General features: G+C 46.7%; 1 protein-coding gene and 1 long non-coding RNA gene across 3 annotated transcripts in view; both read left to right on the forward strand.

The window, feature by feature from the left end:
• LOC128072782 (uncharacterized) overlaps nucleotides 1-27967 on the forward strand; it is a 409786-nt gene extending 381819 nt beyond the window's left edge. Inside the window, exon 2 of the long non-coding RNA XR_008202434.1 lies at nucleotides 22610-27967. This is a non-coding gene — a long non-coding RNA (uncharacterized LOC128072782). The remainder of the gene's footprint in view (nucleotides 1-22609) is intronic.
• NEGR1 (neuronal growth regulator 1) overlaps nucleotides 1-27967 on the forward strand; it is a 188337-nt gene extending 160370 nt beyond the window's left edge. For both annotated transcript variants that reach the window (XM_052666906.1, XM_052666907.1), the window contains one exon: nucleotides 8280-27967. In XM_052666906.1, coding sequence (XP_052522866.1) covers nucleotides 8280-8404 — 125 coding nt within the window. In that variant the 3' untranslated portion in view covers nucleotides 8405-27967. The remainder of the gene's footprint in view (nucleotides 1-8279) is intronic.

The raw sequence follows: 27967 nt of genomic DNA on the forward strand, positions 1-27967 counted from the left end.
ATTGTGGTTAATTTGTTCCCTTAGAATGATCCATTTCTATTGGAATCCCACTCTTCTTCTACAGTTGTTGCTATTCCACATCTTCCATTTGAAACAAAAGGGGCTGGACTCAAAAATACTTTTTTTTTTACCATGGCTGTGCCACAGGTCACACAGGGACACGCACTTCCAGCATAGCTGATGGCAAACCAGAGCCTCATGCCATCATGGAATAAATGAAGGGGAAACTTTGAAACAGAAAGATAAAAAAATAATCTATGTGCTTCAGAGGCAGCACGTACTTTGTGCCGCAGGCAAACAAAAAGTTATCTTTCTATAAGTAAAATTTGGGAAAGAATGTGACATCCATATTTAGTCACCGAGCTCCAGGGTTACACAGCCACGTTCGTCACACGGCTGACAGTAAATGGCGCCTATAATTGCCCGGTGTCTTAAGATTTCACATAAATAGGAATGGAATTAGTTCTGGTATCGGTTACAAGGAAGGATTTACAATTAACGGAGGGCTTTAGTAGGTGGCTCATTTACAGAACTGATCTAAAACTGACTTCACCCTTCTCAACAGTAGCACTGCTTTTTGCTTTCCTCAAAATTTGAGGTCTTGTATACATAAGCTCAGCAAGCAATGTCTTTCTCCCCAAATCTGGGGCAAGAAGGACATTTTGGGAATTGCACATCTGTCTTTTGGATGACAGCTGAAAATACACTGTAATTAAAAATCAACCCAGTTCAACCATCTTTCTTGTAAGCAGAGGCAAACCCAGGCTGTGTTCGGTGGCTTTGCTAAGCACAGTGATGCTACTCAAATATTTTTCTGCTGCTAGGAACCAGATTGCAGTATGTTGTGCTATTCAGTTTACACAAATCTAGATCAAGGCATCACCTTTGTTTTATACAGCAGCAGAAATTCCAAACTGATCAGTCCAATTCTCAATTTGAGGAGTTCTGCTTTTTTAGCCAGGAAATTCAGCTGGCTTCAGGCATCCACAGGAATGCCTTGATAGTGAAGCCAGTATTTCTCCCCATGATGTCACCTTTTTCCTTTCCCTCTCCCACTGCTGTGAGGCCAAGCACCCTGGGGTGCTGGTGACCCAGAGCAGCCCAGCACTGATCTGAGGGCATTGCCAGCCTGCATCACCCATCAGCCTGCTCACACTGATCTCATTCTTATTTCAGTACAGTGCAGTTGCAATGCACAGCATTAGTGGGAACACCTGGAACTAGGCTCAGCTTGGTTGAGATTGGGGTTTTCAGCAGGAAGGGATTTTGGTTAGGGCCGGTTTTCACCTCGAGGTGCTTGCAGATAAGCTATGCACGTGAGACAGCCTTGTGCCATGCCTTCATCCCAGGCTGTGGTGTGCTAGCCCTGATTCCTGCTTGAATGCGGAGATGGAATTGTCACTGTTTGATGGGCTATTTTTATTAAACAGGCCTTATGTCACTGTAGCAGAAATACGAGGTCATGGCTTGAAGCAGTGATTGAGCACCTGGTGGGAAGGGAGGGTCAACCCAGGGGAAGCTCAGGTGTATGAAATGCAATGCAATGCAATGTACCTGAGTGACTGGAAGGGCTGGAGCCAGGATCCATCCCTTTCCAGCCCTCATTTAAGGGTTGGCAGTGGAGGTGAGGCTTTCCAAAGGTGAGCAACCTCTTTTCATTATTTCTGTTCCCCCTGCTATTGTATTTGAGTGAATCATCTCTTGCTGCAGTTTGGGACCTTGCTGCTCTGCTGTTGCTACACTTTCCATCACGTTACATATTGCTAATAAAATCCTAGCCAGTCTTTCCAGCTCATTAATATGCAGTAGCAGGTCATATGAAAATGATTATCAAGCTGTATTAGACTTGTATTTATTCAACTTTTCTCATATATGCTCCGAAGAGGCAGAGTGGATCTGATTCCAGAAAGCGTTTTCCACTTGGCCCTTGGGGGAAGCAATAACTTTTATTTGAAGGCAAAGTTATTTGAGTCACTGATGATAACCTTACCAAAGAGACTATTGCTGAAATAGAACAGGAAATAATACTAAAATATATATATATATATATATGTGAAACTTTCTTTTTTATGACACCTTGGGTAAATTATTTTTAGCACTTCTAAAGAAGGAGAGGAAAGCCTGGCAGACTCAAAGGAAGTGGAAGCTGGGGTTTATTTCAAATCGTAGAAACAATAGAGCCCTTTGACATATTCTTAGCTCCAGTGTGGGAACATTGCTGATAATTATAGCCCTTCAAAATCCCATCCCACCAAGAAATGGGTTAGAACTGCAAGTTAATGTCAAGTGTTTGAATCTGTTGTTGTTCCTGCTCTGTAAAGAGAGAGAGAGGGGAAGGAGGAAGATAGTTGGGAATGATGGCAGCCCCAGGAATTCAGCCCCTGAGGAGGGCTGCGGGGGGCAGGCAGGATCAGGCAGCCCCAGCTGAACGCACCCAGGAATACAGGGCTCCTTCCTGAGGGGGAAACCTTCTGCTCTTTGCTCCCAGTGGAAGGGAAGGAACCACTTGTAAGACATCTGGAAGAATTGATGAGGGACATCTCAGGATACGTGTGGTAGCGGGGCTGGATGCGATAAGCCGAGAGGTGAATTGCAGATTCTACAGCAGTGTTCATTTTTCTGTGAGAATTAAAGACTTGTTTTAAGTGTCCTGCATGTTTTGCATGGCACAGGCATGTCCTCAAGGCATAGGGAAGAACTTGGAAGCAGTTCCTGGGCAGGGAAGGGGAGCTCCATGCACAGGCCGGCTGCTGCCCTGTGCTGCGCTGCCTGCCATCCCCTGCTCTGCCTGTCCTCCTGTTGTGTTGTATCTCAGGTTCTACAAAACCTGAGTGTTTCAGTCGTGTCTAATCGTGATGCATTCCTGGACCTTTAAAAAAAAATAATGCCTAGAAGGCTCTCTTCCCATTTCCAAGAGAAGTTGCATACACAGCATCATTTTTGATCCTCACTGTTCTTAAAAGCCTGCAGTGATCTGTACCCCTCACCCTCCATGCAACCCAGCACTGTTTTCCTCCATCCCTCCTCCCAGTCTCCCCAGCAGCCCAGTCCTGCTGCCCTCATCCTGCCACAGTCCAGGGAATGTGACTGCCTTACCTTCTCCAGGGCAATCCTTATCCAATAGCACTCTGTCTGCTCCTTGGGCTTTAAGCTGGCCTGCTGCTTGGCCTTCCTCGTGGCTGAGTGGTTCTCAGTGTCCTCAGGCTGCTGTCTGTATGTCCGTGAAGGCAGCCATCTCGCTGCATGCTGCCCTGGAGCAGAGCAGCAGCCCCGCAGCACACCTACACTTGTATGTACACATCCCAGGGAATAGTTGTCCTTTTGTAGCAACACAGCACTGATGATTCACTGCAATCACAGATGCTTTCCTGAGGACTTGTCACAGAGTCAACTCTTGTTCTCCTAGCAAGCATGAAGATGGCTATTTTTGTTAAAAGAGCCGTTTTGAGAGGCCTTATTAAATTGGTTGTTTTTTGGTCAGGTTACTTTTGCTGGTTGAGTTTGACCTGAATTCTAGCCATGCCCTCCACCGTGCTTGAAGCTCCTTCTCATGCAGCTGTTGCATTCAGATTCCAGGTTGGCTCAACGTGGGACAGACCTGGTGCCCATGCTGGAGGACATAGGGCATGGGATTTAGGATTTGCTGTTCCTGCTTCTGAGCCATGCAGTCAGCCTCGAGACATCAGCTCAGTGCTACCGACTGCGGTTGGACTAGATGATCTTAGAGATCTCTTCCAGACTTAATGATTCTATGGCTCCAAGCCCTGCTGTACCCTTTAGACAAAGCATTGGCTGTCTTCTTCTGTCCCCATTACTGGTGGCACCTGGAGATCACGAGGGGGTGGGGTGGCATGGGCTCATCCCTGTGCTGCTGCTGCTGTTTCCTCTGTGCCAAAAGCAGTCTCTGACCTTCGAGGCTGATATACATCAGGAATTCTCAGGTTTTAAAAGACATTTTCTTTGTTCCAATATGACTGCACATTTCTTCTGCAGAAAGAAATCTGAGATAACTTGAGTATAAAGGATGATATATAAAGCCAAGTTTTATTCTATCCAGTCTCAGTAATTTTCCTCATAAATACTTCTCGGTATTATGAAATATTGCTTGCAGCAGAAATTGGGTATGTTGGGGCTGTACTATTTTATCTTGCTAAACACCGAGGCAGTCTGTGTTCAGAGCCTGCTGCATTTATCCTATTAATGTATTAGCAGGACTCCTTTGCTTTGTGTTATTTAATAGAAGGCTTTTATTTGATATGATCAAATCCATCTGTGTCTAAATGGAACTCCCTTAAAGATATACTGTGCAACAGTGCATCAGGGTGTAAAAACGCTTTTGTTTTTGAAGTTACACCAAAAGCACGCCAGTAATATCTGCAGGATTTGCATGAGCCTGCTTTGTCTGTGCCCCGCAGTTCTGATGGCGTGATACCCAAAGACATTTGCTTGAAGAAACAGCTGTGCAGCCAGCAGTATGGGGGGATCTGTTATTTGCACTGATTACCAACAACGCAGGCTCAGGCTCACCAGCAACAGCCCCTCCCCTGCCCCATTTTTTCCCAAGTTAGCAGAGTCCACTGTAAACATGTAGAGGTTGAATAACCAAAGGGACGTGTGCCTGGCCCACTGGGAGGCCCACACTGACAGCCAGAGCACATCCCCAGCACTGCAGGGCCACGCACCGTGCCCTCAGCTGTCACACGGCTGGGGTCTGCCTGCCATCCCAGCAGGACGCTGACACAGCCCTGCTTACAGCCTTGGCAGGGCACAGACATGCAATGGGAAAATAGTACTGCAGTCATGCAAAAGCTTTGACTTAACCCAAAAACCTCTTAGGAAATTTTTTTTTTTGGCTGATTTTGGGAATGCTTTTGTTCCCAAAATTTGAGGGTTATTTGTGAGCAGGGATCAGGACAATCAGAAGCCTTCTGCAGGCACTTTGCAGCCTCCCCCAGCCATGGTTCTGCATTCTGGGCCTTTAACAGCATGCAGATGCTGAGTGCTCACCTACCACTTCTGGTCCTGACAACTGCAAAGCATGTCAGGCACGCTCCATTGCATGAACACAGAGACAAAAGCCATCTGACTTACAATCTACATTGCTGTGTATATTACTGAGCTGTGTTTAGATCAGTGCATTGCTGCTGACAACATTTAGTGTGAATTACCTGCAGGTTGTGGGTAGGAGGATGGGGAATGGCTCTGCACACACTGGGGGGTGCCTGGATGGTGGAGCAGTTCTGGTGCAGGAGGCTGAGCTGAGTGCCCTGTGGCTTTACCCCTATAGACACATGTATCTGAACACAGTCTGAACCAGTATCACCTGCCAGTTCAAAATCAGATACAGAGCATGGCACAAATGGGGTCTTTATGGCTGAGCAAGGAATAATTTGTTTCTATTTTCAGTGCATAAACTAAGATACGTGCAAACACACACAGGGCAGTGTTCCTCTTCAGCGTCGCTGATGGCATATTTATCTCTAGTATTCACCATGCTAAGCTTTAATATTTTAATGCAACAAATAATTGCTTTCTACTTCCACAGAGCAATTATCTTAGATCCTCTGTATTCCTATTTACAACCTCGAAAGATTCAGATTTATCAATTTAACTGAACGAGTGAATTTTGCACCGTGGTTGGTCTCCTGCCTTGACAGTGACTGCAGAGGGCCGTGCAGTGGGTGTCCTGCTGGGTCTGTGGCTGCATGTGGGCCAGGGCCAGGCTGTCCCGTCCCAGGGCTGGGCTCCTCATGGCCACAGGGTCTCCCCACCCTCAATCCATTGCGTTCTCATGCAACCTTTGTAGCTGGTTTCTCCACAGCCATCCATCCTCTGCTGCCTTCAGGTATCAGTGTGCTTTGAGATGCTATCGTGGGACTCTGGTGAGCCCTCAAGGGCTGTTCTCTCTCCAGCTTCTCCTGTAACAGACAGTTCTGACAGCCAAGTCTTCATCTTCTTACTGCTTTGACCTTGAGTTAGTTTATCCCTTCCTTCTCTGCGTGTTCTAAATCTTGCATACAAACTATTAAGGCTTTCCTACAATAAATCATTAACCTGAATATAGTTAACTGAAATGCTTATTAACGTCTCTCTGCATAATCCATTTAACAGAATTACTCTTGCTTATTCAGGCAACCTAAAGAGGTCCGTGCTTTTGTCTACCAGCTTCAGCATTAGAGCTTGTAATTATTTCTGGTTAATGCAGCCCTGGGTGTTAGCAAATGTTGGTTTATGCATTTCAGCATAGTACTTTTCCTAATCTCTTGTATTAATTAGAGATAGCGATATAGCATTACTTTGCTCCTTTATATTCACTACCAGGAGAGATGTCTGAATATAATCCCATCTGCGTCGAGAGCGCGCTCACTTTCACAACTGCTAAGTGTGACAAACCTTAGGATTACGAGGAAGTAATCGCTGCGTTAAGGAAAGTGGTGCACGTGGGCAGAGGTGGTGTGGGGCTGGGGAGGTGGCACAGGGCTCCCTGGGGCACCATCAGTGGGTTGGAGTCCTTCCCTATTCTCACATCTGGGCCTCCCCCTCCTTCAGGATTCTTTCACATCATGCCCCATCCCTGCAGACTCCCGAGCTCAGGGATGGGGCTCTGGGCACGCGGTGGAGCTGTGGGTGTCCCTGTTCATTGCTGCAAGTGGGACCATGTGGCCTTCAGTGGTCCCCTCCAGCTCAAACGATTCTGTGCTCCTATGACTGGTCAGCCAGCTTTGGGAGCCACAGCTCTTCCTGTTGCTGACACAGTAGATGTATCTTTCCCCATTAATTCACCTAGCACCTTCATGCTGAAACAATGCAGCTATGATTTAATAAGCTTTACAAACACAGTGATGGTTCGTAGCAGCAAATCAGATTTACATAATTTTCCACTGGCTTTTAAAGCCACTGAAATTCAAATTATCTTTACTTGGGGAAACTCTTTTAATATGCTAAAACGAAATACCACCTACATTATGCTTGGGTTTGCTAGCTTGCCTTTTCCAACGCATTAAATGTTGATTTGTCATGGCGGTTTATCACAGAAAGTTCCCTTTTAATGAGAAGGGAGGGGAGTGCCCTGTAGTTAGTCATGGCTGGAAGCCGTTGAAGGAACAAAAGGGGAAGCTTTAACATCTAGAATGAATTTGGTCATATTGTGTTGTTGCTTTGCGTACTGCTGGGATGGGCACCACCTTGGCTCTCTCTTGCTGCAGCTCAGCACCCACAGGCAATTCCCCATCCTTGTCCCAGGCAGGCTGTGGGTCATTTTTAACTCCATGCAATAAATAAGGCCCAGAATCCTTCCGTGGTGTTCTCAGCTCCTCCACCTCGGGATATTTCATGCTTTTGTGATTCTGAGAAGGAGGTGCAGAGCTGATGAATCAACAGATTTTGCAGCTCGGATCTGAGTTTCACCTATACAGCCAACATCTGCTTGTGCAGGTGGCACTGGGTGTAAGGCTCACACAGCTTTTGTGTTTTGGAATAGGCAGAAGCAGTGCAGTATCAAAAGCAAACACTCTTACCAGCATTCAGCGCTGTGGCGGCAGTGGATGCTGGGGCCTCATGGACCCCATTTCTCCCCTCACCTCCACTGCATACCTCCAGTGCTCACCTTGTGTCCAACCCCACCTCACTGATGTCGGTACTCCCAGCTGGGTGTTGGGTTCCCCATCATTCCCCTGGGATTTTACAGGAGCAAAAGCAATGGTTCCTGCTTAAGCCTCCTCCTGTGGGCCAGCAGCCGGCTGCTCACCGTCATCTCACAGCTCAACACATTTCTTGACTCTGTGTGCATGCATTCGCTGCAATATTTAATTAGGGATTTGAGAGAGCCTTCCTATTAAAGCAAGTAAATACAATCTCTTCAAACGGATTGACAATAAATACGCATCTCTATGGCTCAGCACAGCGTTCAAGCTTTGGCTCCGAAAGTTAAGCAGAAAACATGTTGTTGTCCAACAGAGCTAAATATATTCCCCTCCCGTTGGTATTAGTGGAGATTTTGATGCTCAGTAACTTAAAAACAGATGCATCATTCAGATGTTTAAACACAAAGCACCCATCTGATGTTGTGCTGGCCTTTTGGAGTGCTGGATCATGGGCTGCGCTCTGTGTCACGGCCAGCAGCAGCACTGCTGCCGGAGGGCTTGGCGACCTCCGCCTCGTCTCTCCTGTTTTCAGATTAACACTTTTGCTGCTCTGATGTTATCGTAGAAGAATGAACTGTAAGCGTTTGGGACGTGAGGGTAGGAGGGGCCCCTAACCCTTTTCTCTTCTCTCCGCAGCTCCCAGTACGGCCCAGTATGGGATCACCGGGGACGCCGAGGTCCTGTTCTCCTGCTGGTACCTTGTGTTGACACTGTCCTCCCTCACCAGCATATTCTACCTGAAGAACATCATTCTGCACTGAGTGTAAAGAACCCTAAAAGGCTTTTAAGGATTCTCTGAAAGTGCTGATGACTGGATCTGATCTGGTAGAGTTTGTTAAAAGCAGCGTGGGATATAATCAGCAGTGCTTGCGTGGGGATGATCGCCTTCTGTAGAATTGCTCATTATGTAAATACCTTAATTCTACTCCTTTTTTGATTAGCTGCATTACCTTGTGAAGCAGTACACATTGTCCTTTTTTAAGACGTGAAAGCTCTGAAGTTACTTTTAGAGGGTATTAATTGTGATTTCATGTTTGTAATCTACAAGTTTTCAAAAGCATTCAGTCATGGTCTGCTGAACTGCAGACCGTAGTTTACAAAAAGAAAAAAAGGAGAATATTGCAGTAAAATGGGCTTCTTTAAGGCTGCAATACAACATTCAGTTCCCTTCTTAAATAACATTCTCTCCACATGTACACAGGAACTTTTTTTTTTTTAATTAAAAAAAAAATCAAATAATCTTGCCTTCAAAATATTTCTTCGGAATACTACACATATCTAGATTTTCTTCCAGCATGATATTCAGGTTTCAAAAATGAGCCTTGTATTATAACTGCATTGTGCAGTACTGCTTTTTGATTTCTTCCTTTTTCCTGCAAATTCAGCATGGGTGTGCCTTCATAAAACACTATTTTCCTCTTCCTTTCCAACAAATCCGGAATGTGCTTTGGGAAATGCTACAGCATCCTTTTGAGCATAACCGATCTCTGAGGACGAAGGTGCTATTGATAGGCAGAAGGCCTCCTCTCCCATCTCCAGTGGGTAATGGGACTGCTTCAGTACATTTTTAGGCAATCAGACAAGGACAGCACCGGTCCCTTTTCATTTCCCCCCTACTAAGCGGTGGACGATGTGCATTAAGAACGAGTTTCCCCACTACAAAAGAGAATGCAAATTATTTTGAGACATCTTTTGAATGTAAGAAGGTTTCCCGTAGTCATTCTAAATCAGAATTCCTAAGTGGCTGTAAATGTGAGGAGCTGAATCATCCCTTTTGTATTACTGGCAAAAATATGATGTGAATTGGTATTTTTCTTGCACTTGATTTTGTACTGGTTTGGCTAATTTAGCAATGATAAAGGATGCTTTTAAGTATTAGATATCTGAAAATACATAAAGTATCAAGCAGAATTTTATATATATACATATATATATATAAAATACAGATATATATTAAAATGAGGTTGCTCCAATAACCGTACTGAAGTGCATGCTGCCGTCAGTGACGCATCTACAGACAGGACTTCATTCCTGATGTACACACACTGTGCAGATAGCTTAACACAGCAGTTTAGTCATCATACACCATCTCCTAGGACTGCAGTCTATCAAGATAAGACTCATTAAACTCAATGAAGGATCAAGTTTCAAAAGAGCATCTAGAATCACTATTTTTTTCTAAGCAGCCCCATACTACATCAGTGCAAAACATTGCTGCAGTTTACAGCTGAGTTTAGAAATGCCATCCTTGTAAGTTGCTGGGATGTGACTGTGTCCAATAGCCTTAGAACACAACGTCTCCTATTGACCCAGTAGATGCTGATGTGCTTAAAGAAACAACAGCTGACGACACGAATAACAAAGCCATTATATAAGTACTGCATTCCCCCTCCTAACGATAAGGTTTGTGGTTAGCAATACCAGATGAGTGCTGTGCATACGCAGCAGTTCCAAATCCCCCCGTGTCTGAAAAGGCAAATTGTGAGTTGGGTTGGACTCACTGTGCACTGTCCCATGCTGAAGCACAGGCACAGTGTGCGGTGAAGCTGTTGCAGTTACTGATGAGCCCAGATGCACGGAGTGAAATGCATCGAGTCCAAAATACGGCAATAAAGCGTCCTAGGTCTGCCTGTGCTCAGTGACAGGCTGTGCCATTTCTGTCACGTCGTTTGCAGCTGCGTGCTGAGCAGTGGCCATCTTCAGAAGCGTGGCATTTCTGTAAAACCTTGAATAACATGACCAAACTCGTTGTTGAAGGAAACGGTTTAAAGCCAACTCAAATACACAGTAGCCCTTATATTCTTCTCTCCCTTGTATTGCAGCTTTAAAGTGCCATATTTTAGAATCTGTTCATTGGAAAGAGTGGTGCTGCAGAAAACATCACGTCAGGGCAGACTTGTGAAGAAAGTACAGGGGTGTGTGTAACCCAGCCCACCTGCTGCTCCTCGTGTGAATGTGAGACGGGCTGTGCTGGGGCTGGGTCCAATTGGGCATTTCCATTATGATTTTATTTTGGTGATTCCTGACATCTGAAACAACCCCAGCAACAGAATGGAATGAACGGCAGCTTAATTAAACTTGAAGAAAAGGAAGGATTGGCTGATGGCAGATGTGGAACCACTGGGTTATGTGGACAAAGCTTTCAGCCCCATTAATTCTCCGTTAAATTTGTGGGTACATTGTTGTTGTCACTTCCAAAAAGGAAAAGAGCCCACGAATGTTTCTGGGTGCCAGTAGCAGTTTGTCAGACAGAGGAGGTGTCTGAGCACTGAGCAGAGCCGTGTGCTTGGGGTGCATGGGCTCACAACCCCGTGTGCCCCAGTGCCAGCAGAGCTGCCCCTCGCTGTGCAGCCAACACAGGGCACGGGTGCTTGGCTTTGTGCTCCTGCCTTGAAAGATATGATATGTGGAGTTAAACAAGCTCAGGTTCTGGCAGGATCAGAGCCCTAGGAGGCATTGATCCCATAAAGAACCTCAGCTCTGTGGTTAATCTGTTCTGCATGGTAAAGGTAGTCGTGCAGTTTGGGATTTGCTGGGACGTCCTTCCAGCACGGGCTGTGCAGGCTGCTGCAAGCTGAAGGCTGCAGCACTGGGCAGAGCCCATTCTCTCTTTAGTTTGTGGGGTGTGTTTGCTTTAGGCAGCCATCGGACGGAACGTTCTGTGCTTCTTGGAATGGTTGACCCGTACTGTTCATCTCTGTTGATCAAATCGCATTCTATTTATTCCCACCTTTAAAAAGTAAAAAATAAACAGCTCAGCTCCAAGCAGTATAACTGAATACGTATATGAAGATCACTGTCTGCATGGGAAACCCCAAGGTCTGTAATGCTGTAAGTTCCCACTCGTGCGATAACTCAGGGCTGCTAATCACCGTTGCATCGGTGACGTGAGCAGCAGCAGCAATGCTCAAAGAGAGGCATTGCTGATCAGGATATTATTCTATTACGGAATTAAACTCGTAACTTCTTGAACGGATGCCATTTCTCAAGGTTTATAACGTGGCAGGAAGTGTATCCATCACTGCTAGACAGCTTTTTTTAAACTTTTCAATATATATATTTTTGTTAGAAACTGTGCTGTTTTTTAAGATACAGGGGTGTTAAACACCGTCGCCAGGAAAAGCTGCTTCTTTGCACATTTTCAAAGTTAGCATTCTAGACCAACTATGGTAAATGTTACACTTACCAAAATCTCTTCTTATTCCACATAAGTGTGTTGTAAAGAATGTGTATACCAAAATACGTATTTACATGGATGAACAATATGCCTTAAAGACTCAGTGTGCGTTTACTTCTGAGACTGGACAAGATTTGTGCCCAGTCTGGAGGTAAATAATCCATACTTCATAGCCTGCCATGGGAGATTTCATTTCTTCAAAAAATAATAATAATAAAAGAAAAAGAAAAAGGAAAATTTGGTTTCTTTTCAAAGAATCTTAATGAATTTTGAAATTCTGGCATGATCTGGCATATGTGAGGAAGTGTAGGAAAGGGGTGAAGCTTTATCTCTGGCTCCAGTAGTGAGCAGCCTGTTTGCAGTGTTGTGCCAGCATCAGGCACTGCCATAGAGACCTCGTTCCTGTGCCAAGGCCACAGGCAGCCTGTCCCTGTTCTCATCCCTGATCCTGTCCCTGTTCTCATCCCTGGTTCTGTCCCCAGCCCAGTCATGGCCAAGCCATCACGTCAGCACTGCCTGTCCTCCTTCTTGCCCCTACTGGGGACCAGCAACCCATAGCCTCCACGTGTGCCACAGCACACAGAATTCTTTGACACCATAAACTGTTTTAAAAATAAAGAAATAAAATAATCATAAGTGAGAAACATAAATTCTTCATTCAGCCTTAACAGGGAGTAGATCGATAGTTGGAAGGAGGAATTTGCTCTGCCTGTGTTGATGCACTGGACACACTTAGGCAGGGTTGGCTCCAATTTTTGGCTGTGCCTGGTGTTTCCTCACTGAGCACAGAGCGAAGGCAGGGCGCTCACTGCGGTCAAGGACACCCGTAGCACATCTGGACGCAGCCCAGACTGCTGCAGGAGGGGCTCAGGACAGCAGGAGTGGATTCTCAGGGACTGCTGCTCTGAAATAGTCCCTCAGCAAAGGCAGGCAGACCTCACCTTCAGCACTGAGCCAACACACATTTGCTCCTACAGCTTTCCGCCTAATTCCTGGAGAGCTCAGAGGTTCCTTTATATTAGAAAATCCTTATGTTAAGAACTGTACACATGGCCATGTTTTCACATCCCATAGCCTTAGTTTCCAGCCCTCTGTCTTTTAAAGAACACGGAGCTTTCCCGTCAGCATGTGGGGTTGAGTCTGGACAAGCTGCAGGGCTGATCTGTCAAGCTCTGTGTGCTGTCCTGCCTCCTGCTGAGGTTACGGGGTCATCGGGCTGCCATGCCATCAAGTCATCAGGCTATGGAGCCTTTGGGTAATCAGGCCTTGTGGCAACAGACCTCCATCCCTCAGGCCTCCAGCCATCGGGACATTGAAGGCCATTGGGTGACGAGCCATCGTGGCGCTGGGACAGCAGCTCACCATCAGGCTGTAAGGCCAGCAGATGAGCAGAGCAGCAGCCAAGGGACGTGCCAACTGCTGGCCCTGCACTGCGGTCCTGGTGGCCGCTTAGTGGTCCTGCAGGGCTCCCTCTAAGCATGCCAGCCCCTGTCCCTGGGACAGGAGAGGTGCAGCAAGGACCTTCCCTGAGGGCACTCAGCAATCCAGTGCGAGCACCTCTAAACCAAACTGCAAGCAGTAATGCAAAGTAACACAGCTGAAAGTCATTTTACTTGTGGTCACTTTGATCACCTGGGAGCTCCTCATGTAGCCTCCGTGGCTGCTGTGCCATCAGGTAAACCTGAGCCCCATTAGAAGAGTAAATTACATGGGTGCAGCAAGCCAGAGCCAAGTGAGGAGGGGAGGTGAGCAGGAGCCAGTGTTGTGCTGCAGACACAGGAATTTCCCCTCCTATCCTCCAAATATAAAAGTATTCATTATTCCTCCAAACCTTTTTTTTTTTAATGCTGCCAGATACAAAATGCCTGTAATGATGATATATATCATATTTGGTATCTAGAGGGTGAAATTTCTCCTCTCCGAGCACACATCCATCCTTCTCTTTATTATTTTTCAGCCAAAACCAAAACACAATTCGCACATTACATGATGCAATTTATGTGCAATAACACCAGCTTTTCCACTTATCAAAACCATTATAGTCATAAGCACATAACTCCCATTAACCTCAGTGACAGCGACTTAAATGTGAACCACAAGTGAGAATAAACCTTAAAGATGTCATTTAACAGCAGCAGCCTTGTTTTCTGGTATGTGTCTACTGGTGAGATGGAGGCTCATTTCTTCCCCCTGAACCTTTCTGGTATTTCCTCCTGCTGCAAAGTGCCCTTTCCCTACCTGCAGTGCGGTCAGGTCAGAGGTGTGGTGGTGGGATGTGCTTTGTGCTCATGGAGCATCACCTCGGGCAGCAGCACCCAGCAGTGCCCAGGGAGCCCACGCCGTGCTAACGAGGCAGCTCTGCGCTGCAATTCCAGCTCTGTAGCAGCTCTGGGAGATAGCACAGTTCATTAGGCTACAACAGCTTAAAGATGTTAAAAAGGCTGGTTTTCCTCTCTCGTTTAAGTGCGTTGGGTTGCTCTTCCGTGGAACTTTGAATTCACTGTTTTCTTCATTAACTTTGACCTTTTTACATCTATTACAATAAGAAAAAGATAGAGTTAACTTTAGAGCAAGCTACTGCAAATTCACTTTGCCTGGGCTTCTACAAAGCCTGGTGCAAGAAAGCCACTTTCCTACACTAAAAGGATTTAAGGTTAGGGATACTAAGCTGCTCTGAGTCGTTCCTCACCCACTCTCAGCTGGGCACAGGCCCCTTTCACCCAGTGCCTGTGGGCAGCAGAGCACAGCAGGGCACACATCAGGCTGCCAGGGCAGCTGCCATTTGTGGTGGGATATTTGTGTAAATCTGAAACAGTTGAGGACACAGCCATAGGCTTTGGCCATAGGTATACAACAAGCCCAGCTAAAGAGAGCGCTGGTCCCAGTCCTGCCTCCTCTAGATATTCCCAGGCAGTCTTTAGCAACCAAGCATGGCTTAGTTCTATGGGCTGTGACAATAACTGGGAGTTTTGCTTTCCAGCCCAGTCCAGCCCCACTGTGCTGCTGGGACGCTCAGCTCTTCCCAAGTGTTGTCTTTCTCTCTTTTTTGGCGCAAACAAGCAATGTGCTGCTCTGCTGCCCGTGCATCCCATTTCATAGGGGTTTGTTTCCCTTGTTACCTGAGCAGGGCCATTGCTAGGGGGTGCAGCTTCACCTCCCCGGCTGCGAAATACCTGGTGGAAGCGCACCTGAGCTTCAGCACTAAGTCCCTTTTGCAGTGGGAGCCCGGATTGGTGTCTCAGGCTTTGTGTCAGTGCCTTACACAGCTCCTGCAGGGCAGTGCGGGTGCTGCGTCCCACTGCTCCCGGGGAGATGCAGGGAGAGCGCCGCGTTCATCCTTGGCCGTTTCAGTGTGTTCATTTTGCTGACTGACTGTGATCTTGAGATCATTGTTCCTCGCTTCTTCATCACGCGGAAGGTTGTGAGCAGTAATTATTTTAGCATATGGCGAGATGTGCAATTATTACCGCTAGGCTCTTCATCGTAGACAATCTGCTTTAGCACGGCTCTCCCGTGAGCGCCAGCAGCACGGGGCTCGGCCAATTCCAGCACAGAAAGCAGCAGCCACCCCCAGACAAGTTCCTAATTTCCAATTCCTCCCAGAAGCCGTGACACTGCTGTTAATGGCAAGTAATAACGGCCACGGGATGGAGCCTTAAAATGAATCACAATAGTTGGATGTCATGGGCTATTAATTGAATAATTGCTTTAAGTCACTGTATTCATGATTTTGGTTATGAAGGCATTTTATCTGTAGTTAATGCTCACGCTCTTAGCAAACCTGTGACTTGTGGAAAGCACCTTAACGTCCCAGTAAATCATGGTTTCCATGGCAGGATCTCCTGGCGCCTTGCAGGCAGCAAAGTGGGTCCCTGCAGCATGGCAGGGAGGGCAAGAGGCACAAATCGGGCAGTAGGGAGCAGCCACCACGGGCTGTGTTTGCATCAAGGCAGGCAGACAACATGCTCAAAGAAAATCCAGGCTGTGTGCAGCTCCCAGAGCAGCCCTGCCCTTTCTGCTGCCCAGCAGCAGCCCCATGTGCCAACCTGAGCTCACAGGAGGCATCCGCACCCCTGCCCACCTCCACGGTGGATGTGTGTGCCCTGGGGAGGGCTGGTGCTCCCCACGCACAGCTCGTGGCTTTAAGGCAGCAGCAGATATGCAAATGCACTCAGCAGAGCACTCCTGCAGATGTTCTTATTTAAAACAACCTGAACCCACCTAAAGTAATAACCTCAAAACCGCCTCACTGCTCCCATACGTTCTGAGTCACTGCTGCAGAATACCACAGGAATATTATTTTTATAAGAGAGAACCATTTACTAAGTAAGCCACCTGTTAAATAAACACACCCTCTCTCCAAATATTGCTGTTTTGTTTTCCAGACTATGCACAATCTGGATTTATTTTAGATGAGAAAAGATAATCACTAAAGAAAAAAACCTGTATTTTGACTATTTGAAACCATCCATCTTGAGCACACATCTGCTCCTCCACAAGCTGGCAGAGCGTTTACATTAACGAGAATCATCGTTCCTTATTCAGCCGGGAGCTAATGAACTTCTATCATCAGACCATGGCAGTCGTCATTTATTTTAACTTCTCCAAGCTTTCCATTGTTTCCTTCCAGCGTGGCTTGCCAAGAGAGGCGTCCTCTCATGGGGACAGAGGGCAGCTCCGGTCTCACTGTGCCATCACCTTTTCCATGCTTCTAAAGCCACACTGAGCATCACCCCATCTTTGGCAGCGTGGCTGTTGCTGCAGAGTTCCCCTCCCCATGGCCACCTGCACTCAGCACCAGCTGCAGGGAATTCATGTGGGAGAGATTCAGTGTTTTCTGGGTTTGGGGTCCGTCAGCTCCCAGGGCACTGTGATGTTCTTCCCATCCCAGAGGTGGGAGAGCAATGCTTGCAGACTGGCTGCAAGGAGCTCCTTGCATCCCACGTGCATGCAGACATTAGTGGGGATTTCGACGGCTTTGGCAGATCGTGCATGCTCGGGTCTGCAACTGATAGCTTGTTGCAAGTAATTATACAGCACAGACAGAGGCTTGCAGGTGGGCTGTGAGCCCTCACCCATGGTGAGCAGTGCCAGAACAACGTCCTGCTGCTGAGAGCACTGCTGCACGCTGCTCTCCAGCAAACTGGTGGGCACGGCCTCACTGCTGCTGGCAGCACAAGCAGGTAGGGATCACCTGGGGGCATAAGTATAGCCAGAAGGATGCACTGCCAGTGTGAGCTCATACCCAACTGCAGGCACAGAGTGGGACAAAACTGTTTCTAAATCAGCCCCTGTTCTCTTCCCTTTGTGATAATGAAGCCTCTGCCATTTTGCATGGCCACGTGTGTTTCCCTGCTCTTTGGCACTCAGCACCTTGGCACAGGCACCTTTAGCTGGTGCTTTTCCCACACATCTGAATAACACAGCAGCAAAACCCTCATTGCACAGCCCGCACCTTCCAGCCAGCAGCCTTCTCCTCGGGGCTGAGCTCAGCAGCCGTGGGCTCACAGATGTCTGTCCAACACAGCATCACCGAGTCACTCTGTGACTTTCTCCCAAGCACTTTCACGCATCTTTACTCTAATGCAAAACCTTAGGAGATTTCATAAAGCCTATTCTACTCTTTTCCCTTTAAGTGCAGCCCACAAATTAATGGCGCCTGTTAATTAGGCAGCTAAACCCGAAGGAAAAAAAAACCCTAAGGAGAAAAAAAAGTAATGCTTCTCATTTGAAGGTACTGCGCTGCAAAACACATTAAAGACTTGAGCCAGCTTTTAATAACTGAGAGACGCTTTAATTAGAGTTGACATATGAACCAAGCATGTGTGCCATGCCCAGGGTGGGCTCACATACATGTGTGCCCTACATAGGGGTGTGTGTAGGTTACACACACACGGGTGAGCCAAGCAGAGGACCCCAAAGAGGCTGCTGGCTTTTGAACCTCTGTGCTCTTTGATGATTAACAGAGGGAAGAAAAAATATTTTGCATACCTGAGTCTCCATTACACTAGTGCAAAAACAAGTTAATTTGGAACTATTGCAGCCACCGTTAGGAAAAAGTTGTATCCATGTAGGACAGACCCTTCCCTTCCCTCATCTCATCTCATCCTGGTCCACATAGAAATCCAGGACTTGTTGCTCTCAAAGAACAGACTTCAAATTTCTATACTCACGTCAGGGCAGCATTAAATATTGAAGTGAGATATTAAAATTTCAGAGAGCCTAAATTAAACCTGAGGTATTCAAAAATAAGTGTTCCTGCATATTTAATACCAGAGATCTCGTAATTAACATTAGAAATCTCTCATATTAAGAAAATGAGGAGCTGCCTAAAAACCAATGACCACAGCTGTGACCTTCCGGGCACACATTGGGTCTGCTATGGAGGAGGCATAGATTTGTTAGCAGGCTGGAAGCAAAGTAAGCCAGGGAGGATGGGGTTTGTATGTCCCTGGAAGGTCTTCACTGCCCACAGAGTGACCAGCAGGGTAAGCCCAGTGCTTGGCAGGCTGCTTGCCCAGCTGAGCGGGTGCCCCTGCACAGGGCACTGGGGTGTTTTTGCTTCTTCACCTGAGTTCCCAGGGCTGTAGAATAGCTCTGGTTATCACACGGCTCCTCGAGATTTAAAGCCTTTATTTAAGCACCTGAATTTATTATTCTAAGTGTTTTTGTCCCTCATGCACTGCTATAAGTGGGAAGTTAAATCAATAGTATGCCACATTTTTAGGTCTGTCTGAGGATTTGAGAATAGCAAACAAGGCCACAAGTCCTGCAGGTACCAGCAGCAGCCAGCTCCTACACCGTGCTGAGCCGAGTGGTTGTGCTTAGAACTGCACAACTAATAGAACTCAGCCAGCAGAGACTGTGCCCCAGCTTATGAACACTGGGCTCTGCTCATCCTGCTTCCACAGATACAGATGATCTTATCATCACAGCCTTTTGTGTCTGTGGAAATCAAGTGGAGATCACCAAATGCCCTCCCACAGAAGAACATAGCTCTGTGACAACGGGCAGGATCAAGGTTACGGACACTGGTTTAACATTGACAATTTGTCCAGTCAAAGTAAATATGCTTTTCATGTGTCTTACAAAAGCTGCTCCACTACTATGGCAAAAGGAGTCATCAGCTTTGTCAATGGCAACACCAAATGGCTGCCCCATGTCCCACAGCACTGGCACACAGCTGTGCAGGCAGGGTGGGCAGTGAGGCAGCACCCCAACAGCGTGCCCTGGTGCAGGGCTCCCAGCAGCACCCTGAGGACCCAGGCAGAGCCCGCAGTGCAGCACAGCTGTGGGCTGTGATTTGTTAGGATGGCTGCTAACTTGCAGTGCTCGATTTCAGAGGGTCACTCGGTACAATGGCAAACCACTCATTCCCAGCAAAATGTCAGATTATGGATGGAGGGCAAGAGAAGGGGCACAGAGAGATAAAACCATATACTGACAAAACAATAAAGGAAAAATCAATCTTTATGACAGATGAGAAAGGAGATTTACAGTGTAATCAGAAAGCACAAAGAGATTCATGGCTTGCCAGAGTGGTATCCAGGCAGCATTATTCTATAGATGGCAACACAATCACACCGCCAGATCTGTTTGTGTTCCCGAGCAAATCTTCTGTGCGTCCTGTTGGAGTGGGCACTACAAGCACAGATCTCAGCACTCCATCTGCACGCTGTGCCTCTCCATGCACGGCTCTGCAATCCTTGGGCTGTTCTGATGCAATCAGCTGCACGGAGCGTGCATTGCAGCAATGGCAGGAGATAAGAGCTGCCTGGAGGGGGAGAGGCAGTGCCACGTGGCTCCTCCTCACACAGCCAGAGCAGCAATTAGCGTGGAAAGCAAGGCAGCCCTCCTCTGCTAATGAGCTTCTGGCTATCAAGCCATTGTCTTAATTTCTAGGCGTTCGGATAAGATATCTTTTAGATAGGATCAAAATGGCCGCTCAGCTTGAATGCAAAGAAATCCTGATCTATGAGTTTAATACCATGTAAAGCTTAACGTATACCTCAGCCTGAACCGGTTCGGATTGCCTGGCATTTCTTATCTAAAAAGCAAGAATCACACAGTGAGTCCCCGAGGTGATTTAATCATCAGTTGCAGCAATGGAAAAACAAACCCTTTTTTTTTTTCTCTCTCTGCAAAACCTCTCCTGCCCTGTGACGACCACCCAGGCCCCCAGACTCCGTCTCCTCCTCTCTGGCAAAGCAGGGGTTCTGGACTATGGGCTGTGCCCCCCAGGATGGACCTGTCGTGCCAGCCCCCACCCGAGGCCAGCAGCAGAAGCAGCCACTCAGGCTGGGAGCTGTCAGCAATGCAGCAGAGCCTGCAGCCTGCCAGGCCATGGTCTGTTTGGTGCAGCTCGCTCCCCTGCTTGGTGTGGCATTCAAGCTCCATTGGGCCACCTGCAGCCACTGCACTGTTCCTTACATCTCAGTGCTGATTGATAAGCTCACAGTCAGCTCAGGGCTCGTGGTAGCAACATCGAGAACAAAATCAGCAGTGAGATAGGCAGCCAAACTCAGACCCAGCCAGGAAAACCATGATGCTGAGTCTTTTCTTCCCAGCATCTCTCGAAACATCTCAGAGGAAGGTGCCAAGTGCAGACCCACAGGGAATCTGCAAACCCTGGCAATGTGCAATTGCAAAACAAGGCATGCACAGGGGTTAAACACACAGACCAGTCTGTGGCACGGATGTAGGTTTGTAGACACTCTCACCCTGTCAATTATTTAAAGAACAGACCACAGCAGAACAAGTTGGAGCAGAGACCCGGCAGTCTGGTGATGAGTCTTCCCAACCATTCCCACCAATAGCATCACCAGAGAGCCCCGTTTCATACAGTACTCTGCATGGCACACAGGACAGAAACAACTACGATACCAGTTATGCTGTTTTCATGTGGTGAGGAATTAATTCATCCTCCATGAAGCTCTGCATCACAGTAGCAATAAATCAGTTGACTGATAAGGGCAGCAGCACTGAAAATTATGTGATCTGTTGGCCTATTGCCTCAGCCAGGAAAATCACAGAGATTGGAAACCACATCACACTCCTCCTTGGTCACTTTCCCCTTTGCCCCGTTGAAGCCTTGGTTTGCTCCTGCTGTCTGTTATGTTTAGAAAGTCAGGAGCAGAAAAATAAGCAGGAGAAAACCCTGAAGGCATCAGGTTGATGCCACGCTGCTGCGAGTTACAGTCGAATTACTGTAATCCTTAATTTTCCCAAGATAGTTTCAAAACAATGAACTTATCATTTTCAAGCCAAGCCATTTATGTATGTCCTTTTCTCCTTCGTTCTCAGACAGTGGGCAACCAGAATTTTATTTTGCATGAAGTTCTTTGGCAGCATTCATCCATAATCATCAACAAAATAAGTTAATATATGTAGGCGACTATAATGACAGTAAATGCAGTGTAGGAGGGATAATATGTGCTTCATTGTCAATGCTCACATGCTGAATTAAATACTCTATTCTGGTCAAATGCTAATACACTCCATGAGCACTTTTCCATAAACACGTTTTTTAAATGTAAGATACAGAAGTGATATGAATAATATATTGGAATGATCTGATATAAGTGAGCTTAAGAAGGGGTGTTTTTCTGCAGCACGTCGCCTGGTCCCAGCACTGGCATTAGCTGCATGAAGAAAGTCTTCATGATGGTATCAATTCAGCCATGAGGACCTCATCTGTAAAGGACGCGCTCTTTTCGCACTGGTTTTGGCCACAGCTGGCCAAATGATGGGGACCACCTCAGTTTTGAGCGCCAGTAACTATCAATGATTCCTCCTTTCTGATATATTTAAGATTTTCTCTCTTGTGGTTTGCATTGCAGCCATGGATGGGGAGGGAAGCCAAGGGCTGTGATGCTGTATTGATGCCTTGAGCATAACGGCCGCAGGCCCTGCGCATCTGGCTGATGCTTTGATTAGTCTGCTAACACAGGGAGGACTTTAAAGAGCAGTAAACAGCAGCACCCTGAATTAACGCCCTGCTTCTCTGCTGCCTGTTCTTCACAAAGATATTTTCCTTAGTGATCCAGAGCAAAAGGCTTAGTATGGTATCATAAGGCAACTCAAAAGAATAAATAAATTGAGCAGCACAAAGCTCAATATTAAACAGACAATGTGGGAACAGTATCTAAATGGTACCACCTATTTTGGAGCTAAAAATAGGCTCAGAAAATCAAATTCAACATTGACATTGGAATAAAGAAAAGACATTAGTTGCTCCCCAGCCCCACAATATCCCCAGCACCAACTGCAGGCCCCCTGTTGGGGCAGCAGCCCCAGCCTGGGGGTCCCAGCAATGAGGAACAGAGGTGGGGATATCACTGGGGGGTGAAATGATTGATCAGAGCCCTCTGAAACGTGACGTGGGTGATATTTTCAGCACTGGGGGAACAGACTTCTTTTTTCATCCATCTTTTCGCATAGTTCTCTGCCTTCTAGGCAGACCCGTTGGTGATCGGCAGCTGTCAATGAGATGCTCCATGCTGCATAAAGACTGGGACAAAGTATAATATATTTCAAAAAAATCATCACTCATCGAATCACAGCATGGCCTGGGTTGCAAAGGAGCACAGCGCTCATCAGTTCCAACCCCCTGCTGTGTGCAGGTCACCAACCAGCAGCCCAGGCTGCCCAGAGCCACATCCAGCCTGGCCTTGAATGCCTGCAGGGATGGGGCATCCACAGCCTCCTTGGGCAGCCTGTGAACAGTGCCTCACCACCTTTGGCTGAAAAACTTCCTCCTCATATCCAACCCAAACCTCCCCTTTCTCAGTTTAAAACCATTCCCCCTTGTCCTATCAGTGGCCCAAAATCACACAATGTCCAATCAAAATCACACGACCAGTTCCAACCTGCTGGTGGATTTCCATGGACTAATGACCAATTAATTCTGACTGTTTCAAGGGTGCTTACTCTTAATTATAAACTCCTGCTTATACTTACAAACTATGTCACCTGTAATTGCATATCTTTCCAATATCTCTTGGTTCAAAAAACAGAATAAGCATTAATGTTTAAGACCTAAAGCTGACAGCTAGATGCTTCTCTAGCAGAGTTTGGGAATACAAAGCAATGGCAGCTCAGATGTGTGGAATGGTTTGGAATGCAGGGATGGGGAGCTGAGGTGCAGTGCTGCCCACAGCCCCGGGTGCCATGGGAGCCAGCAAGCACTGCCAGCCACAGACAGCCCTGCATTGTCTCATTTGTTTCAGAATTAGCTGTCTTTTCAATCTAATGTCAGTACTTATTGTTTGAACTCCGATGGGCTGGTTTTGCCAATTATCATCAGTGTCTTTTGTGAAGCAGCTTGCCCAGGCTTTTAAAGCACAATTACCAGCCTGGTGCAGCAGATAGGATGCCTGTGACATTTTCACATGCTGAAAATAAATACGTAAAATATAACAAAACAAGACTTTTATTAGTAACATACTTCTAGGAAGGAATATAAAGTAGCCATTAGGAATCCCGCTAACATCATTGGTCATTATGACAAGAAGGAAAATAGCTTTCTTAGGGCTTTGATTTCTCTTTTCTTCTTAATGGGTACTCCCTTTTCACCATCACCAGCAGATGATCTTGTCTATTAGCATTTACTCAGCACTTACCACTTTTATATTTCTTCATAACCTCTGCAATTCAAGTAACATCGCAGCTCCGCTCTGAACCTTTACTTTGGTACATATGGATAACGATGCAGCACCAAAGATGCCCCCCATCCTCACTGCCATTGCAGAAGCCGCCAGGTGGGGTCATTTGGCTGAGTCAATCCTGTCACCATAAACTACATTTATACCTCATCCAAAAGGGTTTTGCAGAACAGTTGTTGCTCAGTTTTAGTCCTATGTAATCCATCGTTCCGAGGAGCTCAGATGCGTGCAGTGTCTGCACGAGGCAGCTCCTTCCAGCAGCAGCACCGCTCCATTCTGAGGGCAGAGCCAGACAGAGGGCTTGGATGTGTCCTCTTCATACCCCTGCACTGCATTTAATTGAGACTCTGTGCACAGTGCAAAATCAATTATAATGCAGCACCAGATTTAAATGCGATGTCAGTGCGACTGCACGGTTTGGTTTGCCCTCTGTGAAGCAGGGTTAGGCTCTGTTAGACAGGAGCCAAGCAAGAACCAGCCCAGACTTTTCCAATTAAAACTGGAATGACAAATTATTTAAAGGAGTCTGCACCATTTCTAATGGTGAAAAACAGATGGTAGGTAGGATGAGTTCCATAAGAGCCCAGAGCTGATCTCTAGGACAAGAGGAGTGAATCATGAAAGCCCGTGGATTCAACACAGCTACCATCATCCACTTTGCTCTTCTTTCCTGCAGAGCAGGTCTAGCGCAGCACAACACTTGGTGCTTCCCCCTGGCCCACAGTGCTGCACATCTGTTAAACTCTGCATAAAGGATTAGGGTGTGAAACTCAGATTCAAAGCAGAATCCTTCTGTTACTGTTTTAGAAGTTTTACAGAGATAACCCAATCTTAGCCATGGAGCACCAGCTCTTGGTTACATGGCTCTGGAATAAAATTTATAGTACCATAGAACTGTTCCATTTAGCAGGGACCTTCAAAGGCCATCCGGTCCCACACCCCACAATGACCAGGGACACCCACAGTTCCATAGGTGCTCAGACTCCATCCCTGACCTTGGGTGTCTGCAGGGATGGGGCACCACTGCCTCTCTGGGCACTGTTGGAAAGCTCCAAGTAAACTGATAAGCGAAGTTCCTACCTGTTGTTCGTGCCTCTCTTTCAAATAATTAATGCAGTCAGTATGGGAACTGAGTCAGATTACAAAGCCAAACCCTGTTTCAAGCCATGTGCAGCAGCTTCATCATTTAAATACGTTCTTGTGCAGTGTATCCATGACAAATGGTTTTGCTTCCCATGGCAAGTCTCAGTTTTTAGGCTAATGAACAGATATCTCACACTCCCTGATTCAGGCCTTCCATCTCCCTAGCCCCACGAGTACAGCCTTTGTTCTGGCAGGTTTGATGCATTTGCCCTTTACACCACTGGTGTTTGCTGCTTAATTACCAGGCGGGGCTACAAAATGGAAGCATGCAGCAGTACAGGCTGCGTGCAGCGAGATCTGGAAGTGCTGCACAGCAGGATTCCTCTTGCATTTGTGAAATCACTCAGCAGAATTACAGCTTTTGCTGGCAAAGCTACTTAAAAGCAAATAAGGTCAAAAAAGCATTAAGGAGCCTGAAGGGAAAGCCCGGCATTATTCATCCGTTCAGAACATAAAGCTTCTGTGTCAACCACGAGCAGTTAGAGTAAACATTTGTACAGCACTTCACCTCCATAGATGGGGTGAGCAGAGGGGAATTATTTCTGGTTGGTAATGTGATGGTTTCCCTGCAAACAACAAACGATGGGAGCGGGTAGGAGGCCGTAGCTCCTCGTGGCACAGCCCTGCTGCAGCCACGTGCCACGTCCTGCTTATGGAACCTTCGTGATTTAAGCGACGTGAGCGATAAATGCGTGTAACCAAACGAAAATCAGCCTATGAACAGAGCTTGAATCTCATCTGGGGACACAGAAAAAGAGACGAGCTAATACGAAGCTATTAGAAAATGTTTCCCACGGTTGACCTTATTGAAGTACTTCTTAGTAGCCCAAAGGTAGGAAGCATGCACAGCACGCTCGTGGGTTTTAAAAAACGCAGATAGGATTGTATGTATGGCAGCAATCCCATAAACACACCTTAGCTATAAAAGAAGTCACCGTTTTTTTACCTAGTGCCCAAAACTCAGTTCAGTTTAGACTGGGAAAATTTGTACTGGCAGTATTCAAGATCAGACCAAACAAAATCAGCCATGACAACACGCTCTTAATGAATTTCAGAAGAGCAAACACTGAGCTAGCTAATGTCAGCAAGTGATGCTGCACTTTATTCCAGAACAAATACGATGTCTTAGCGACAAAAGAAAAAACTCCAGGCCTTATTTGTGCACGGGCAGCTTTCCTGCAAATAAACTTGCGTAAATGACAGTGAATCAAAGAGTAACACTGAGCGCAATGTGGGAACACTGCTGTACGAAGTGCCACTCACACCGTGTCGGACTCAGATTCACATTATGGATGATACCCATCACACCTTTATCTGTCTTCTGCTGATGAAATTTGCGCTGTGAGTCAATGTACAGCATCCGTGTCAAAAGATCAGATATTGTATTTGTTTGTTTTCTAGCTTGCTTGTAGCTGATAACAGCATAAGCCGAGCGAATCCAAGGAAAAATAATTCATCACAGTGCTCTGTTCCCCCCTGCACTGCCGCAGAGATATCCCCATCACAAGTGTGAGTCCGACTGCATCAAATTCCGCTTAAGCATCATCCATCAGCTGCACAGAGAGCACTTTCCTAAGGCTCCTGTAGGGCTGACGGAGCTGAGCACATTGGTCGGAGCCCAGCCAGGTCAGCATTGCCCCGACACCCACCTCTGCACTCCCACCCTGCACCAGGCCCTGTGCTGCAGGGACGTCCCTGCCCTGTGCACCGGGGTCACTGCAGCCCCAGCTGCCACCCATGGATAAAGCCATCCCCACAGAGACCCCACAGACAGCTCCAGGGGTTGGGTCACCTCTCCCTGTGCTCAGACCCCTTCTGTTAAGGATTGTATCTCACTCTAGAATCAGGTTATGGATTGTACACGATTAGAAAGCGATATGCATAGATATATAAATACTAACCTTTTTTAGTCATTTCTAAATAATTCATCTCCAATACTACAGGATAGGGTGAGGGGTTTTGTTTTTAACAAGCGCTTTACAGCCACTGAATTGAACGGATGCCTTATTTGTGAGGGTGGGAGGGATTTGGAGGAGCAGCCCCTGCTGCACAGGCTGCCACAGAGCCCTGCAGGATGGACAGCCCAGGCAGCAGGGCTGGAAGGCAGCACAGGGTTGTGCTCCTGGGCCGGGCACTGTGCAACGTGAGCCAAGCAGGAGCACTGCAATGCTGCAGCACGTGGGGATCTGCCTGCACCACCAGGTGCATCCCACAAGGAATGAAAGAGCCTCTGCAGAACAGGTGGAAAAGCTTTCCTCCAAAGCCACTCAGTAACTGCCTTGTAACCTCACTTCTGTACGATGGGTAGGAATGGAATCACTTCCATTAAGCATTGGTTAGGTAAACTTCTCCCAGGATTAAAATATAGCAACGTTTTTCTTTTCTGTTGTTTTCAAAGAGTTTAACCTGAGGTCAACAGAGTCCCTAACTCTTTCCAAAACTCAGCAACAGCCCATAGGGATGAGCATACTTATTTCCTGCATCTGTTCTCCAAATTAAATCAGAAACTGCTTATAAAGGAACATTCCTGGCAGTCCCCAGGGGAGCTCTGATGGAGACCTGCCGTGACGGCGATGCTCACTGCTGAGATCTCCATGCTGCAGCACGGCTGGAACCTTTCCTCACTTCTTTTTCATTTGATACTGTACTAATTGTAAGGGAAATATAACACCACCACAGGGATAAAATCTGGAGCACTGGCGAGACACCGGTTGGGTTCAATGGATCAAGAGATACGTTTTAGATGTTGCTGTGCCATGAGAGCAGCGAGCAGCCATGCCCTCACACTGCAGCACCATTTGTGTTTGCTCTGGCACGAGGAACGTGGTGTGAGGGCGTTTTAGTGGCACATGTGAACACGAAGGCAGAGCCCATGTGCCATTAACACAGTGCTGCTCTTTGGCACTCGTGATAATGTACCTTGTTTAACTACGACCAAATCCAACCAGCCCAAACTTCAGCACTGCACAGCATCTTGTGACACACACAGTGTTTTCGGTAGCAACAGACTATGGGATGTGGGGGCTGCAGCCTGGTAGGACATACCCGTGTTTCTCGCTTCTATGTACTATTTTGTATGGGTTAGAGAAGATGGCCTCTGTTGTGCATTGTTTGTGAAATGTTTCTTATCCCAGAGAGGTGTACGATGTAAAATACGTCAGTGAAAAGTGTATATTTTATGTGAGAGGAAAATACATTTTAATAAAGGTAAAGCTTTGTTAGCTGTAAAAATGGCAACTGTTCAAGTGTACAGTAACTTCTTACTAATGTACGAAAATCTGTGATATTTTTGATTTGATTGTATTTGTATTGCCCAAATAAAACATTTTGGCTGTATTGTT

This window comes from Tympanuchus pallidicinctus, unplaced genomic scaffold (genome assembly GCF_026119805.1).
Source record: "Tympanuchus pallidicinctus isolate F22 unplaced genomic scaffold, pur_lepc_1.0 scaffold7, whole genome shotgun sequence".
Lineage (NCBI taxonomy): Eukaryota > Metazoa > Chordata > Aves > Galliformes > Phasianidae > Tympanuchus > Tympanuchus pallidicinctus.